We start from the raw sequence: 18,145 nt of genomic DNA, 5'->3' as shown, positions 1-18,145 counted from the left end.
AAATACAAGTTTTGCAAATTTAGTTTTTTCGCAAAAGCTAGGTTTAATTAAACCTGAATTAATTTGTCAAACTCAAATTAGATTTTCTACAAAAATAATTTTAGGCTTTCGCGAACACGCGAAAAGGTAAACACATTAAAGACAGTTTCGTGCAAATGAATATTTATTTCATGCGACATGATGCTAATGGCATGGCAACATGTTAATGATGACAACATTTTAAATTGCAAAACAGTCCAAAAGGGCTTAAAAGGAAAAGGGTTGGTCTCGGACTCTTACAATCTCCTTGCTCAAGTCAGAGAATCGGTCCGCATCGGGCCGAGAGGATTTCCTCCTTTGGGAAACCGTGAAGCTGAGTTCAGATTTACGAGGTAACGTTGAGTCCTCTGCTTGAAGTTGTTGAGTTAACTGAATTTCGACTGACTTGGACACGCCACATTTTGCAGATATGATGCCAGAACCATACGTTGAAGCTGAACGTGTAAAGATTCGTCTTGATGCTTTAGCACGATTTGGTTCATAGACCCCATCCTTCTGGTCGAACCGCGACAAGGGTTATGTCCTTGCGCTGCTGCAGGATCGAGTTGCAAGAGCAGTGATCTGCCTGAAGTCCTGCAGTCACTGTTTGATAGAGGTGCACCATAACTTGTTTCCGGAGCTTCCTGTTCCTGTTGACCTGAAAGGATTAATCGAGAGATTTTGCGAAGGGGCAGTAGTGAGGGGGGCTACTCATGAACAATTGGTGGAGGGGGGCTATGCTGGCCCTCTTGTTTGTTCGTCTTCGCTACCCCTCATTGAATCTGGACTCCCTACATTTGACCCCCTCTTATGTTCCGGACGATGCTTAGCTTGGACCGATTTACGACATGATGGAGAACACGGCACATCAGCTGGTGACTCTTATGGCCTTGGAGTAGAGTAGACTTTGATATTCGTTAAGGATGTAGGCGTAGTTGCCTGAGTAGTATTTTTACCGAGTGCGCGACCAGCACTCCCGGTGGGAGTAGCCCCCGGGTCTGTGCATGACTGGTTTGCAGTCATGTGGAGCCCCAAATACTTTGAAATCTTTTGTAGTTGAAAACTGTTAGCATCGTTGAAGAGGTCGCACCTTCTTGTTCTGTATTTCGTTGATCTTGTATGAGAAAACATCGTTATTCCAATTTTGCTTGCTTTGAAATTGCCGACCATTGAATGATTGTGCTGATGTTTGTTTACGTGATAGCCCGTGAATGTCAGGTGCGGACGACGAGAGGTTTTAGAGTTGATTGAACGCAGCCTCCGAGCGTTGGGTGCACCCAATGACAATATCTGCGGTCAATTGGACGAAGCCCCCGAGTGTCGGGTGCGTCCAATGACAAGTTGTGGGTCGATTGGACGCAGCCCTCGAGTGTCGGGTGCGTCCAATGACAAGTTGTGGGTCGATTGGACGCAGCCCCCGAGTGTCGGGTGCGTCCAATGACAAGTTGTGGGTCGATTGGACGCGGCCCCCGAGTGTCGGGTGCGTCCAATGACAAGTTTTGGGTCGATTGGACGCGGCCCCCGAGTGTCGGGTGCGTCCAATGACAAGTTTTGGGTCGATTGGACGCGGCCCCCGAGTGTCGGGTGCGTCCAATGACAAGTTTTGGGTCGATTGGACGCGGCCCCCGAGTGTCGGTGCGTCCAATGACAAGTTTTGGGTCGATTGGACGCGGCCCCCGAGTGTCGGTGCGTCCAATGACAAGTTTTGGGTCGATTGGACGCGGCCCCCGAGTGTCGGTGCGTCCAATGACAAGTTTTGGTCGATTGGACGCTGCCCCCGAGTGTCGAGTGCGTCCAATGACAAGTTTTTGGTCGATTGGACGCCGCCCCCGAGTGTCGAGTGCGTCCAATGACAAGTTTTTGGTCGATTGGACGCCGCCCCCGAGTGTCGAGTGCGTCCCCGAGTGTCGGGTGCGTCCAATGACAAGTTTTGGGTTGATTGGACGCGGCCCCCGAGTGTCGGTGTGTCCAATGACAAGTTTTGGTCGATTGGACGTAGCCCCCGTGTGGCAAGTGCGTCCAATGACAGGTTTGGGATTGATCTCTCAGTTCTGAGTGTGATGCGATCGCAACAAGGTAAGTAAAAGGAAAAAAAACTCTAAATAGAGGAGCATAAATAGTTTTATTACGTACCGATGGTACAAGAAGGTACTTAAAAATGCAGAAAAAAAAAGATAAATAGATGAGAAACTAAAATGAAAATCAAGTAAAAAAGCCTGGCGCGTTGGCGAGCGGCGCAGTTGTGGGGCGTTCCGCGCCTTGCTTCTTGAGTCCCCGGCTCTGGATTGGAGTATTAGGAGGAGGTTTTTGAGTCTCATATCCCGCAGTCGAGTTGGCTGAACAGCCATGTCGAGGCGTGGATGACTTGCGGGTATTGTTTTGAACTGACTCTTTCTTCGGCAGGCGTCTTCCGAGCTACGCTGCATTGGCTGCGAAGCCAGCTTGGTGTGCTCGTTGTTTTAGTGCACCTACTAGAGGGGACTCTCGTTGTTGCGGTTAAGGGAGCCCAGCGAGCCAGTACCCCGTAGTTGATAAGGCTGCTGGCTGAGCCAACGTTGGCCTCCTTTGATAAAGAGGCCTGTGCTTCCTCCGTCTTCAAGTCTACACCGCCTGTGGCCTCAGTGGCTATTTTCTTAAGGACGGAATTTGGTCGTCGTCTGTTAAGAAGTAGGCCTGGCCAGCCTGGTCCTGCGCGGCAAGTAATTCGGAAATTTTATGGAATTCACGGTCACAGTGATCGGACCGCAGGAAGCTTCCAGAGATAGTTATCACGCCGTTGGGTCCAGGCATTTTGAGCTTAAGGTAAGCGTAATGCGGGACTGTCATAAAGCGTGCTAGCGCGACGCGACTCAAGACCATGTGGTACTGGGATGGCCAGTCGACCACTTCGAAGTCGAGTCTTTCGCGTCTGAAGTTTTCGGGTGTGCCGAACACCACGTCAAGGCTAACTTTGCCCAGTGGTGTGGCTGATTTTCCTGGGATGATCTCATGGAAGGTTGTCTTTGTGGGAGCCAGCTTTGTTGTCGAGCGGTTCATCTTTCGTAGGGTGTCGGCGTAGATAATGTTTAGCCCACTACCGCCGTCGATGAACACTCTGTTCAACATGTAGCCCCCGATCTGTGCGTCGAGCACCAGTCCTGCATTTCCCGGTTGCGGGATGTAGGCTGGGTGATCTTCTCTGGAGAACGTGATCCCCACATCCGACCAGTCGAGGTACTCCGTTGAGGAGGGAGGTGACCTCACGGCCATATGGACCTGTCGAGTTATAGACTTTTGGACCCGATTCGTGGGTTTCCCTTTTTGAATCATGCAGATGTGCCCGACCGGAGTTGGATATGAACTGGCGACCGTTGTCGGCGCTTCTGGTGGTAGCGCAAGTGCAACTGGGTGCACTGCGCCGGCAAAACTGGCTGGGCACAGAGGCGAAGGAGGAGCACCGATGGCTAGAACTCCTGGTATGGGAGGCAGCAAGGGTGCATTGACTCCTTCGTTAGGGTATGGAAGCATCCCAGGTAATTGTGAGAAGCCCGCACTGGTTGCCAACTGCTGTGTCCTGGCAAACTCAGCCTGTAGTTCCTTGAAACGCCGGCACTCGGCTAGAGGGTGACTTGGCTTGATGTTGCCTTGCTCATTCCTTAAAACGGGCAAGGGGAAGCTAACTGCTAAGCAAGGGTTGGTTGATTTCCTTTTCTCTGCCATTGTTGCTTGCGCTTGTCACCACCTCGAAAACCTCCGCACACGACCCAATTCCTCTTTGAGTTCGACTCATCGGAGTCCTCGTTTGAAAGCGTCGATGGCGCTTTCATCAGAGACTTCCTCAGAAGCGTGTTTGGTGTTGGTCCAGCGCTGGATGTACGGACGGATGGATTCTCCCTCCTTTTGAATGCAAGCTCGGAGTTGCTCGAGGGAGACGGGTTGTTTGTACGTGGACCTGAAGTTGCGGGTGAAAGCTTGGACGAGCTCCTCCCACGAGTCAATGTCGTCTCGTGGTAAGCCAGTTAACCACGTGCGTCCAGGGCCTTTGAGTTGCAGCTGCAGGCACTACATGGCGGTGGTGCGAGAACCGCCTTGGCAACGAATCCCGGTGAGGTAGTCTTCCAGCCAAGTCTTGGGCTCTTGAGTGCTGTCATACTTGGCTAGATCAGCCGGCGATTTGAAATTCCTGGGCATCCTAGATTGACGGATGCGATGGCTGAAGCATGGCGCTCCGCATGTCTCAGCCTCGTGATCGGAGTCCCGGCGAGCGGTCGCGATATCTGTCTCGCCGATCGCGATTTGCGACCCGGGAAGACCCTAGTGTTTCCCTCGGGAGCGAGTCATGCTCCCTGCGACTTCGTGGAGGCGGGTCGAGGTCATGCTGGATTTCTCCATCGCGGCGGGATGGAGTCCTGTCCCGCGGCTGCCTTCGGTTGTTGAAGTCTTGGCTGATACAAGAAGCCCCCGCTTTATTCAATCCTTCCAGAATCTGTTTGTGAAGCCGCGAACGCGGGTCACTATCGGGTGGCTGGATTGTTTGTAGGTAGGTATCGGCTGCAAGCAAGGCAGCCTCCAGGGTTTCTGGTATCATATCGCTGTGGTCGTCAACCGACATGAAGCTTGGAGCCAGGTTTCGGGTCTTGTGATCACGACGCGAGATGTTTCGTCTGGGGAGATCTCTGGGAGGTGTGGCTCCATCAGAGTCGCTGAGTGAACCCGGGTGAGTTCTTTTGTGTGCTTGGATATTTTCATCCAGTTTCTTCAGCCCCTCCGCTTCAAGCTTTTGCTTCTTGATGAAATCCTCCTTCGCTTTGTTCAGGTCGTGCTGAGCCCTGGCAAGTGAGTTAGCATATAATTGCAACTCAGCGATAGTGGGATCCTTCATGAGGACTCCTGACTCCAGGGCTGCCTGGACTCGAGCTTTCTCTGCCGCAGAATATCCAGCTGGTAGACCTGCGGATGCACTCGCGGCCAGAGGAGTCTGCTTTGGGGCGGCGAGATTTGTCATGAAGACTTGAGCGATGGCACACTCGGGCGCAAGATCGCTGCTGCTATGGCAGCCTTCCCGTTCTGAGCAGTTGCCGGCGTCGCCTGGGACGGGGCTTCCTGCAGATTGGGGTGGATTTCTGTCAGAGTCGGAGGAGGTTCATAGGGAAACCTGTTCTATTTCGTCGGGTGAACCCGGCGAGATGGGGTTGTCAGCAACTCCCTTGTTCTAAGCGGTTAGGGACGGGGCTGTCCGCACGTGAGGATGGATCGTCTTTAACATCAGAGCAGGTCCAAGAGGGGACTCGCTCTGCTTCCTTGAGTAGCTCCGACGAGCTTGTCGGCGGATCTTTCTCTAAAGGAGAAAGGAGAAGCAATTCTTTCGGAAAAGAAGGAGTCGGACACGGTAATCGAAGGATACCGGATCGAACGTGGAACTCGCCGAATATGAGATCCAAGCGGGCATCAAGCTTGTCCAAGACTTCGGGGTTGGACTGAAGGCGAGCGGCAGAAGACTCGAGGATCGTCGACTCCGCCTGAGTCCATGATGGTTCTGCTGGATTTGGAACCGACGAGGTCGTGTTTCCAACACACGTTCTCCCCACAGAAGGCGCCAATGACGAAGATGTAACTTCGACAATGTCCATATTGATGGACTTGTATCAAGAAAAGATGAGTGTGTGTTGGCGAACTCATCGGCTAACAAGGACACAGGGGACACGATTTGCCCAGGTTCAGGGCCCTCGATGAGGTAATACCCCTACGTTCTGCTTGTCGGATCTGTATTGATGAGTCATTTACAATGGGGTGCCGCAGAGTCTAAATGCATTGAGTCGTCAAGTGCGTCTAGGCGACTTGTATCTAAGTTGGAGGGTGTCCTATTGGCTCCCCCTCCTGGTTTTTTATATATGCAGGAACTCAGGTTTCAGGTAGAGTCGAAGTCAGTTACAATGAGGAGATATACTCTAATTAACCTTTCTTATCTTGAGTCGGAAGATTTGGTATGTAGACTCTTGTAGTCGAAGTAGACTTCCTTGTGGGCCTCAGCTGGGCTATACCGGGTATACTCGAGTCGAATATGTGATTAGTCATAACCACGTCAGGCGTCGTTCCCGGCTGGCCGGGAGACGAGAACGATCTGGAGCGGGCAGTAGGTGGCGGCTAGGGCGGGAGCCTTTTTTTCTCTCGGGTAACTCTGGATGCTTCTTTGACTCCGAAAAAGGACTGGTAAACATTGTATAATAAAGGTTGTGTTGAAGCTGCAATTTTTCATGTTCCACTGAAAAGCATCATCTTTCAGTATTTGTGTTGAAATGGTAGGGAATATATCATGACATATCGCTAATAGTTCCGGCCGAACACGATGGTACGATGAAATGCTGAAAAGCAGCTAGCTAGGCAGGCCTTTAATCCTCTGCCCTTGTTTTTACGGGCTTTTTTTTTATTTAATGGACCTGAAAACCTGATGTTAGTTAAGCATAGATAATTAATCTTCAAGAAAAGTCCGCTTTCAACCCTGTACTTGTAGACGACGACCGAAATGAACCCTGACTTCTTAATCCCTAAAATCGGGATCCTGACCTTTTTAATCCGGTCAATTATTACCTTAAAACTGTTTGCCACGCTAGGAAAAGGATGATCCCGGTCGGGATTTCTACGTTAAACTCTGATCTTTTAGGCAAAGTCTGAATTGAACCCTAACCTCGAACCCTAACCTTACGAATCCTAATTACTTAATGCATTTATTTCTAGAAAATCCGTTTGGTGAACTGGCGGCGCATGTAGGAGCAACGTCGCGCGTGGGGCCCGGAGCGGCAGCGGCGGAGCTTGACAAGCGAGCAATTTATTTTTGTGATTTATTTTTTATTTTCTTCTAATCCCCATGTGTGTGGCGTGACCGCACCCCATCAGTAACGGGTGGCCTTCTCGCCACTGATTTGCACTTCGTCACTAGCATGGAGGTTGCGGCGGGTGAGACGTCTGCTACTAATGTTATATTTTACGCTCGTTACTAATGATCCATTATGTAGCAGTGACATAGACGCAAATCATGAGAATTTTTAAGACTACTCATCAATCCCAAAACCTGTTAGTGAAAACGATCAACCAAACACGGTTTCTGGGCTTAAGGGATTTAATTAACCGGGATCAGTAAGGCCAGGGTTCGAAATTTAGTGATTAAAAGGTTAAAGTCCGATTTAGATTTTGTCTACAAATCAGTGTTTAAAATAGACTTTTCTCTTAATCTTAAGGTTAGATTTAGGGCCCCTAATTTTTTGCGTCCTGAACAATAGGACACCTTGCTCCGGCCGCCTGTACGGTCTGTTACTGCGCAAAGATGTTTCATTTTCAACTAACGAGTCGAGTCAGCCTATCCTCTTAGTTCTATTGTTCCATTCTTGCAACATTTCAAGGATGTGTTACCCGAGTAGATATCAGCTGGACAGTCCCTCCTATAAGACTCATCGATCGAGCATCAAATTGATCTCAGAAGCTCCTCTTTCAAAACGTTCATCATACCGTACTTACTCTGATTAGACCAAGGAAATTCAGCGTCAGCGACAAGCACCATTGATAAAGGTTATGTTCGGGAAAGATTAAGCCCATGTGCAGTTTCTATTATTCTTGTTCTAAAGAGGATGTCACTTAATCTTGACGTCTTTAGAGGAGGAGATAAATCAATCTTGGTTGTTTTGTCATCGGAGGCCAAATAGCTTCAATTTTGGCATTGAATTTTTATGAAGTAGAGTAAAGATGGAGATTAGACAGATATTAGCGTTTACGACAATGATGATTTGGGATTTCCGTTATCTGCCCGAGTGACCCAGCCTTCCAGGTGTCGGCTTCCATGCGTCCGCAGTTTACAGATCAAAACAAAACATCTTTCACGCTTCGCCTACCAGTCTACCACTTCTTGCCTTGATGGTCCGCTTGCTGCCATCTCTGCCTCCCTACCTTGCCTCCCTCCCCAAACCCACCGCTCCCGCCTTCTCCTCCTCGCTGCGGCCCCCAACCATGTCGTCCTCCACCCCGGTCCCGGCGGCGGAGGCGTCCCGACCAAGGAAGCTGCCGGTTCTGCTGTTCGACGTCATGGATACCATCGTCCGCGACCCTTTCTACCACCACATCCCCTCCTTCTTTCAGTTGCGTACATACCCCTCTTCCTTATCCCTATTCTTTGTTGACCGCTGTCGGTTCTTGTATTGTTGTGGTCTAGGCATGCCATGCCGGTTAGGTGTTCGATGGAATGCGTGGTGGGTTCTTTGGTGGTGATGTGGTAAGAATCGGCCGAATTGGGCACGTGCGCTTGTGCTAAGATGTCGGGACCATGTATTCTGGACTAACTACATAATCTGTGCGGTAGCCGCTACTAAATTACTGAGTTTTTTTCTTAGAAATTGCAAAATGATTCATTAGTTATTTGAAGGATGTAACACTGACACCGTAAGAAAAATAGTTATTCAAAATTTTAGAATAGAACAGTGATCTGTCAGAGCAGGCCGAAGTGTAAGGTTGTGTCGAGGACTATTTTCGCAGTGTTGTTTGGTGTCATGTACATCCTCATGTTTTAGTACCTCAATGAATCTGTTTAACTAGCAGCCTCTTTGCCATATCAATCCTGCGTTACTTATTGCTAGACCTCTGTCTTGAATTGTGTTTGAACCTTATGTTCTTCACATCCTTCCTAAGTTCTCGTTGATCCAACATTTTTCTGTAGAATGTCCATGAAGGAACTCCTAGAAAGCAAGCATCCAACAGCATGGTCTGAATTTGAGATGGGAATGATTAATGAGGTATCAACTATAGAAGCTTGACTTATTTTCTGTCTATATGATGGTATTTTTAATGCTCAGTGAACATTTAATATTTGCTTACTCTATGTTTGAATTTTAGTGTGACATAAACTTGTAATCGTGGAGTTATTTCATGCATAGGAAGTTATGTACTGCAGGTTGTACACATTCATTCTTGAAACTAGTGGAGTGCCACACACAATATACGTGGTCAGTTTTGTTGTCCTTGGTGTATGGACTATGGAATTCTTGTGATATTTTCTAATGTCGAACTACTTTGTTACGGTTTCAGTAAATACCATATAAACCAAAGTTGACACGGATTTTAGAATGACGAGACTACTCCACATCACAATCACAAGTAACAAACTGAGTCACCAAGAACTTTTCTAAATATCAAATTAGAATTGTTTGGAAAAGAAAACAACTAGAACCAAGTGTGCAGCACTCCATCAAGGCATCAAGCATACATGCATCCACATAATGAAGAGCTTTCCATGACACAATAGTTTAATTGTTTATTGTTTATGCAGATTAGTTAGGAGAAATAGCAACCGCAGTATAATTTTTTGCTCTTTTTTTCTCACATGTTGTTCGTTACTAATTGAATACATCTCAGCCGCAACATCACTCACAGACACAACACCACTCCAAAAGCTCTGTTCTCAAAGCTCTGGCCTTTGTGCAGTGCATGGTAGCTGTTTTCTTCCTGCATTCCACAGATAGGGCACATACTTGAGACTTCTAGAGTCCTTCACCACATGTTGCGTTGGGTAGCTTTTATCGTAATGCCAGGCTAAGAAGTCCTCTGTTGGGTTCTGGGGGTTTCAGATTTGGTCCGCTTTGGTAACCATATGCCCGGCCCTAAATCTATGCTGCATGGTGCATGCAACCAGATTGCACCAAGGCAGAGATGGATCAAACGTGCAGTGTGGACTGGGGATCAGTGGCACTCCAAAATCTACTGTTGCTGGCTGGTGACCAGAACAAAGGCTACGGGTGAGATGTGTAGGGCATGGTAAAGGAGTTAAAAGAGCGTCATGTCCACATAGCAAGGTTAGGGACACATTTGGTTTGAGCGAAAAGTAGGGAACCTTATAAGGTAGAGGGAGTCCATGTGCATTACGATAGAAGTCAGGACATCAAAAAGAACCAATGCCAGCTTTGGTGGAGCCAAACTTCCACACCCCTCCTACATGCATAATGATCGGTTCTACACACATATGCATTGCATGAGTTAGGTAATTTTTGTTAATGTGAGATTTGTTTCCTTTTTTAGTCTTTGATAACCATACATGATGTTTACACACTTAAGGGGGTTTTAAATGGAATATTTAAAGTACTATTTGGTACTAGCTTGCAGTAATCTCCTTCATTGATATTTTTACTACTTCTTTGAACTGCACACTATCTTATTTGCTTCTTTCAGAGCGAGCTAGCCAAAAAGTTCTTCAATGACGGCAGATCTTTTGATTTAGAAGGTGAGAAGGTCAAAGTAGAAGTGCAATTAGGGTACACGTTCCCTTTAGGCTGATACTAACAATCACTGTCTTCAACAATAAATAACTTATTGACTTATGAGTCATCTCACATTACAAATAGCCTGGTTTATTAGATGTTGAATAGTAAAAATATAAAGCCATAAGTTTTGGTGCCCTTCTGGTTACTTACACCTACTGTGATATAGGCTTCCTGCAAAACCAAGCTAATTAGTCTGTATTCTGCTCTTTCTCTTGCTTTGATAATTCTCTTTGAAATCCATTTCTATGTCATGTAGGTCTGAAAGATTGCATGGTGAGAGCATATGAGTACGTCGATGGTGTTGAAGACATTCTACGCAGTTTAAAGAAAAATAACTATGAAATGCACACTTTTACAAATTATCCTGTCTGGTGAGTTGCAGCTCTCTTGATACATTTGTACACAATTACTTGTTTCTCATATATGTTCTATAGGTACCAATTAATCGAGGAGAAGTTAAAGCTCTCAGAGTATTTGTCTTGGACATTCTGTTCTTGCCAAATTGGTACTACTCCATCTCAGTTTTTCTTTCTTCTAGATGAAAGACAAATACATACTAATTGTTTGCTGTTTCTCAATCATATCAACTCCATTTTTTTTATACGACAGAATAGATAGCTTCAGTATATTTGGTCACTTTTGGATAAATAAAAAAGTAATATTCACAGACTATTTGTTATGACCCATCAATTTTGACATTATCATTTCTTCCCGTGTCCTTGTTACCGTCATTAACATTTTGAGGTAGTTACAGATAGTGATAGGCAATAATTTAACCATTGGGTGCTTCATCACTTTCTAGTCAATAATTCTTTGTTATTATCAGCTAAGCATTGCGTACTGTACTTATGTTTTTGGTAAGAACGTTACTAGAACGGATGCTGGTCTGAGGGAAATCTTGAGGGCATCACGCTGTGCGAGCTGCCACATCCCATTGGCTTGGACCCTCTTTGAAATCTTTGTAGGAACCCAAAACGGCCCTCCCTCGTAAGCTCAACACCATTGAATCTGCACAAGACTTCTTCAAGAACCTTCGCGGACGACCCTGGGACGTAAATGAGCATATCCTTGTGGCAAGCTGTTGCGCCTTCGATTCAAGCACAGAGCGAGATAGGATCCCTGACAAAACCAGTTAAAGGAAGGATTCCGGAGGATCAGGTCTCTGTGGAGACAAACGCCCCCAAGATCCCGACCTGTGAGACCTTTCTGGGCCTAACGGCTCCTAGGACCTTGACCTCCGTTGCATACTCAACAACCAACATCAGGGATTCAGGGTCACCTCCGTAGTGCCACCATGACCGTTACAACGATGATGCCTCCGTAGTGTCATCATGGCTGTTATGACGGTGATGCGTAATAGCAGGACACTCACCCTTCTCCGGGTCAAAGCTACATCACGGGCTGTCGAGTCCTCTCTGAGAAGTTGTGTTATCCCATAGCCACTAGGCCTCAAGGCACAACCGGTCAACCACTGTGATGGGCTTACAGATGCTAGCAAGTTTCTCCAGATGTACGACATGACCATTGAGGCGTCAGGTAGAGATGACAAGATAATGGCCAAGATCCATCCATGGAGGAGGCATGTCGCACGCTGGTGCAAGCTTGGGGAGGAACCGTGAGGATGCGTGCCACCGGAGGAGCTGCCTCGGGAAAGGAGGCAAGTTGTTAAATGAGGTGCTGGTTGGGGGAGGAGGGAAATTGGGGGATGAGGCGCTCGTTGGGGGAGGAGTAACGTCAAGGGAGGAGGAAATCATGGAAGGGGCAACCCTCATCATGGGAGAACTTGAGTCAGCTGAAGAGTCGCTTGACGGCGTGGTCGGAGAGGCCGGCAACGACGCGCCTCCCAAACCCATGTCGAGCTCCTCTCTCGATTTCACGGGACGACAATGGGATTTGGGGAAAATGAATGGTTGGGGGGAGAGAAGAATTTGTGAAGTTCTTCTCACAAGCCCACTAAAAAATCTATGTGCTTGTGCTTCCAGGGGCCTAGAAGCACCACAAGCTGAAGCACAAGCCCAAACAAACAGGACCTAAGTTAATTCTCATTTCACAACCCATTGGAGATCCAAGACCTATCTTATTAGCAATCCTTGCCTAGTTCTTGTATTCCGTAATGCGCTCGTGTGTTTTCTAGGTGCTACGGAAAAATAAATATACGTTCATACAATAATTAGAATGGAGTGTACTTCCTGATCACGTGGCTACGAACGGTGCCGTCTTCCTCCCTCCTTCTCCACCTCTGACTCGCAAGAAGACAAGCCGTTATCTTCTGTACCCTTTGCACTCCCACTTGGCTCCATCTCTCGTCTGTCTTAACACATAAATAATACCACGATATACTAAAGTAGTACTCCCTCCGATCCATAATAAATGTCAGGGATTTAGTACAAAGTTAGTACAACTTTGAACTAAATCCCTGACATACTAACTTTGTACTAAATCCCTGACATTTATTATGGATCGGAGGGAGTAGGAGTGTTCTCTCTCCTGTGTCACTCGATGTTTCGGTGGAAGCATTGGTCCCAGGTTGTAGGTTGTATTTCTTAAAATGTATTTCCTAGTTGGAAAATTTGTTTAATTTCTGAGTTATATATATTCAATATCTCAAGTTAAGCTCTATCAAAATCATTTATATGCTCTGTCACAAGCCTTGGCGTACACAGATTGTAGTGTTTTATTCATAATTAAACAGATTAAGTATTGACACAAAATTATGTAAGCAAACGAATGCATAATCAGCACAAGACTAATATGTAACTCAAAAATCAAGACAATCATCAATTCTACATTATTTGGTATCAATTCCATTATATATGCCGTTTGCTGCAGTTACATAGGTTAGTACTATCAATTAACGTAGGATATGGTCAACAAAATGCTTTTGTACAAAACATTTATGCCTTGCTACACCATCATCAAACTCTGGACGGATCCGTCTCTGGTGAGCATAGTGCAACACTGTGGCTTGAAGCCATCAGGACGGTATCGGGGAAGGAGGGAGGCGGCCCAGGGGGTGGTATGAACTACAACCACACCATCGTAGTTGATAGGCCCCACAAAATGTGGTATGCACTTGCATGGCCGCATGGAGAACGTAGGAAGCGAGCTGTGACTCAGGAAAGCTAGTCGGCGAGAGGGGATGGCCAGAGCCGCAGAGCAGGGGTGATGGCGCCCATGAGCTATGTCAGTGGGTCTCAGCAACAAGATTAGTCGTGGAACGAAACGAGAAAGGAGGAATTAGCAGGGGATGTTACATGGTTACAAGGTGTTGGTAAACTGATGTGTGGGAGGAGAGGAATCACGGGGAGAGAGACAACCTACCAGGCTACCACTGCTATCACCAACTAGAAATTAAGAGATGCTAAAGATAATATACTCAAGCAGGATGTAGGGATTTTACCTGACCTTGAGGACCTGAACCTGGGTAAAATCTTTGTCCCAACACCTTCGTCCGGCGAGATCCTACCGGGACATGACATCCTCGCTCTAGTGTCTACATGACCGATATATCGGCAGTAAAATATTCGTCTACAGTACCATATGTTTGTCTAAATTCTGCAGTTATTCTGTCATTTCTAATTTAGGTCTGCTTAAGCGTTGCGCCTAGATACATTTGTTATTATGAGCTAAGTATTGAACCATTACTATACTTATGTTTTCGTGCTAGTGCATTCTCATCCTGCTTGATTGTCAGACTTAATATACCAAATATAAATGCTGCCTCTAATCTTGGACTGCTATAATTACCTCATGTAGGGAAACGTAAACCTTCATGTGATTTTTATCTTCATGCCGTGAATCATCTCAGTATTGATCCAGGAAACTGCATTTTCATTGATGACAGGTTCATTACCTTTTATTTATTGAACTGTTTATGGTTATGCAGTTATACGGATTTTCCTGACTTTTTTTGGAGTTTTCTGCTGCAGGATGGTAAACATTGAAGCAGCCCTTAGTGTAGGAATGGTCGGTTTGCATTTTAAAGATGCTGAGGTCCTAAAGAATGATTTGTTCTCAGTGGGAGTTGAATTGGCACCTCTTGTGCTTGAAGGTGAAACTGAAGCACAATAAGGTTGCTTCCTGTTTCCTGTGTGCTCATGATTACACAATTCAGGCGTCTAAATGATCCTTCTGTCTCGTTGTGAACCCTGTCCTTAAGTCATGTTTGTACATCATAAAACTATTCATTAAGTCATTAAGTTACTTGTATATACTGTAAGCATTAGTGCGGTGCCTCCAGTGAGAGAGGTGAAGAAAATGTCAATGGCTTGGAGAGATGTCAAACCTCAGTCAGATAAAGGTTTTCGCTAAGCTCTATTCTGGATGAAAACGAATCATGTTTAACTGAGATTAAGTGTAACTGTTTATCTTACATGAAAGTGGGCCCGACAAACTTAATAGAGAACAGTTTCATATACACATCATATCAAGCTCAATATATGGCATTGCTAACTTGTAGTTAGAAATCCACTTCACCTTGGTTGATGCTCATATTTCCATGAGTGTCGCAAAGTAGTTAAAACTCTTATTTGTTAAAAAAATGGATAATTCAATTTTGCTACTTTACATAGTTTGATCTGTATTAAAAAAAACACTGTTGTCAACTAATTTTGGCTGTTGTCATCTGTTCTTATATGCTTATTGTCCTAGTTAGATTGCATCTTGGTTTTGACAGGTTTATTATAATTTGTACTCTTTTTTGTGTGCAAATATTACTTCACCATCATTTTGATAGTTCCTATGAAAATGATGGCAAACCTGCCACTTTTCTATGACTAGTTTATTTTGTTTTCATTTCACTTGAGATGCCACAGGTTTTGTAGCTTGAATTGCAAGCTAGTGCTGTTGGATTTTCCCAAACCAAAACCAATGCGTGATGCTGAAGCAGATTTACGTGGCAAAAATTCCTCACACCGCACGAGTCCAAAACTTGGATGTACTTTTCCGGGCGAGCCTAATGCACTGCCGACCGCCGCGGGTAACAACTCTACAAACCATGCAATGATGAAAGTGGCGCGCTCAAGGGCATGTTCTTTTTTTTTTTTACAACGCGCTCAAGGGCATGTTTGTTTGTTGAGTAAAATGCACCCATGATCACTGAACTTGGTTGCAATTGTGAAATCATAAGTAATGTGTAACATTGGCAAGTGTTTTAGGTGAAACATTGATGTGGATATTTTGGATAATATGGATACTTATATGATGACTTGTATCTTGTTTGGACTTAGTGCTTTGCTAGTGTTGTGTTGATTCATTAGTTTTTTATGTGAAAACATGACGTGAGTGGTGTGAAACTTACCCTGAGTCAAGTCGTGAACTTGTGCTCGTACTGGTCATTTGTGTGTTCGCTTTCAGGTGTTGCCGGAGTTAGAGGAACGTGGTCGATGACGGGATCGAGGGACGAAGCTTGAGAGAAGCTGAGGTCGAGGGATCAATGTCATGCGGGACGTTCGTGCGAAGGAACAATGAAAATGAAGACTACGGTGATCCGGGAGGGCACCGGTTTGTCGTACGTTGTTTATACTGGAGATGTACGGTATTGAAGATATTCGATACTTGATGGTCGAGTTTTAAAGACATCACAAGAAGAGTTGATGGCATGGAGTGGCATCGACGTGAAGACATGTAGGTCCAGCTGTGGCTGGATAAGAACTGTTTAAAGATTAAACAGTAGCGTCATCAAGATGACGTCCGATGGAAAAGTGGTCCACATGAAAGTTGTGCACGTCGTCGAGACGAACAACTTTGCTTTTGGAGTCGTCTCAATCCGAGGTCGTCTGGGGGTCCCACAGGCAGAATAACGACCGGGACAGAAGAGTTCGTGTTGGATTCGGACTCGGTTTAGGGTCGCAAATTTTCCCTTATAAATAGAGGGCATTCTAGCTAGGGGTTTAGCAAGGACGTGAGGGAATTCAGAGTTTTACATCTAGATCAATTCTTAGAGAGTTCTTGAATGCATGGTTGCATCTTTTGTAATCGATCGACATCGTTGCAATTAAGAAATTCGTTGGCGGTGTCATCTTTGTTCTTCTCGGATCTTCGTGGATTATTCGTGCTACATCTTTCTAACACTTTGCTGCAGATTTATCACGAGTTCATAATACTTTGCTGCAGATTTATCACGAGATCAAGGAAATATCGCGATTACTTCATCTTTCTTGTTATTCCTCAAAATCGCTTATAGATTAATTTTCGTAACTTTCTGTCAGTTGTTACTGTTTTGATCATATCTTTTGATTGGTATATCCTATTGAGCTGATTCTTGTTGCGTTGGTTAGATAATTGCAATACCTTTCTTTTGCATACTCGTACGTATTTTTTTGGTTCATCCCGCTGTTTTACTATCACGGGCAGAAAGGTGATTAAGGGTTTGAACTTTCAGGAAAAGTTTTAATTTGCTTCCGCGCAATCATTCACCCCCCCCCCCTCTGATTGCCTATCTCGATCTCACAGCAATTTTCAATTTAGTCACTGTATTTTGGAAATCGAAAGTTACGGTCCGTGAACTTGACGAAATATCCCACATACAGTCACCGGTACCGTATTTTGTACGTATCGGTTCGTATTATGTGTCAGTTCAGCTCAGATTTTTACATTTTGCCCCTTGAAAATTAATTCACGAGGAGACCGGAGCGCTTTTTTTTTTCAAGGCGGAAATGCAAAAAATCCGAACTGAGTTGGGACACGATATGAATCGATACGTACAAAATACGGTACCGGTGACCGTATGTTGGATATTTCGTCAAGTTCACAGACAGTAACTTGCGATTTCCAAAATACAGTAACTAAATCGAGAACAGATGACAAGTACAGTGCATTTTACTCTTGTTTGTTTGTGTGGATACAACCAGATAGGACACCAATAGCCTCTTCTCCTTTTTTTTCTTACCGTGTTCCCTCCTAAATACTCCCTCCATTTCTAAATTAAAAAAGTTCTATTGATATCTACAATATCAAATGAATATATATAATATTCCCTCCGATCCATATTACTTGTAGTAATTTTTCTAGATACACATAACATGTCATATCATATTTAATAAAATTAATTTGAAGTTCTAGATATTGACAGAATTTTCTATAAAGTTGGTCAAACTTAAAGAAATTCGACTTAGGACAAACCTAAGACTTCTTAAATTCAGGAACAGTGAGAGTATAATAAGTCATAGATTTTTCCTAATTCACTTAAAATTTTACAAATCTATAGAAAAAAAATATCAACATCTAGAATACCAAATAAGTACAATATGAAAATATAGTTTTTTCTATAATTTGGTCAAATTGTAAGAAGTTTGACTTATGACAAAGTTAAGATTCTCACATTTAGAAAAGTGGGAGTAGTCAAAAGTAATTGATCAGTGGGACAATGAGGATAAAGACAACCAATATTTGACCGAAAATAAAGAAAGGAGCATGCTTTTTTTTTTACATAGTCCTACCAAATATTGACATAATTTGGCTTGCCAATTTTTTAGCCAACAATTCTTGAGCCCACTCTTAGCCAAAGATTTGGCAAAAATATGCGAGAGGGATGGCTAGATGCTTATTGCCAACCAATTCTTGGCAACAAAGCAAACAAGTACTCCATATTAATTGTCTCAAATTTGTCCAAATATGGATGTATCTATGCCTAAAAAGCGTCTAGATACATGTAATATTTCGACAATTAATATGGATCGGAGGGAGTACCAAACTTCATGGGTTGCCAATATTTTGGCATGACTACATTTGGCTCAAAATCAAACACACCCATAGAAAAAGGTCTTGTCAAATATGCAGTTTTGACCCAAATTGAATTTTTCAACGCATTTTCTTCCTCCGGATCTTGATTTCTCCCAATTCAACTGGTT

The 18,145-nt window shown here is 44.8% G+C and overlaps 1 protein-coding gene across 1 annotated transcript; it reads left to right on the top strand.

The window, feature by feature from the left end:
• Positions 1 to 7,886: 7,886 nt before the first annotated feature.
• LOC100834441 (flavin mononucleotide hydrolase 1, chloroplatic) lies at positions 7,887 to 14,579 on the top strand. The gene is made up of 7 exons (XM_003577564.4): positions 7,887 to 8,123; positions 8,699 to 8,774; positions 10,204 to 10,255; positions 10,552 to 10,666; positions 10,730 to 10,800; positions 14,052 to 14,139; positions 14,225 to 14,579. Exons 1-7 carry the CDS (start codon positions 7,903 to 7,905, stop codon positions 14,364 to 14,366), a joined length of 765 nt encoding a protein of 254 aa, XP_003577612.1. The 5' UTR covers positions 7,887 to 7,902; the 3' UTR covers positions 14,367 to 14,579.
• The last annotated feature ends 3,566 nt before the right edge of the window (positions 14,580 to 18,145 follow it).

Source organism: Brachypodium distachyon, chromosome 4, assembly GCF_000005505.3.
Source record: "Brachypodium distachyon strain Bd21 chromosome 4, Brachypodium_distachyon_v3.0, whole genome shotgun sequence".
NCBI classification, from domain to species: domain Eukaryota; kingdom Viridiplantae; phylum Streptophyta; class Magnoliopsida; order Poales; family Poaceae; genus Brachypodium; species Brachypodium distachyon.
Note: the sequence above shows the minus strand (reverse complement) of the source record. Positions and strands in the feature narration are given on the sequence as shown.

What these genes read in the sequence shown, in the direction of transcription:
- LOC100834441 (XM_003577564.4), top strand. Translation starts at nt 7,903, where the DNA reads ATGGTCCGCTTGCTGCCATCTCTGCCTCCCTACCTTGCCTCCCTCCCC. An exon ending in CAGATCTTTTGATTTAGAAG is followed by an intron (nt 10,256 to 10,551) that starts GTGAGAAGGTCA and finishes TATGTCATGTAG; the next exon opens with GTCTGAAAGATTGCATGGTG. An exon ending in ATTCTGTTCTTGCCAAATTG is followed by an intron (nt 10,801 to 14,051) that starts GTACTACTCCAT and finishes TACCTCATGTAG; the next exon opens with GGAAACGTAAACCTTCATGT.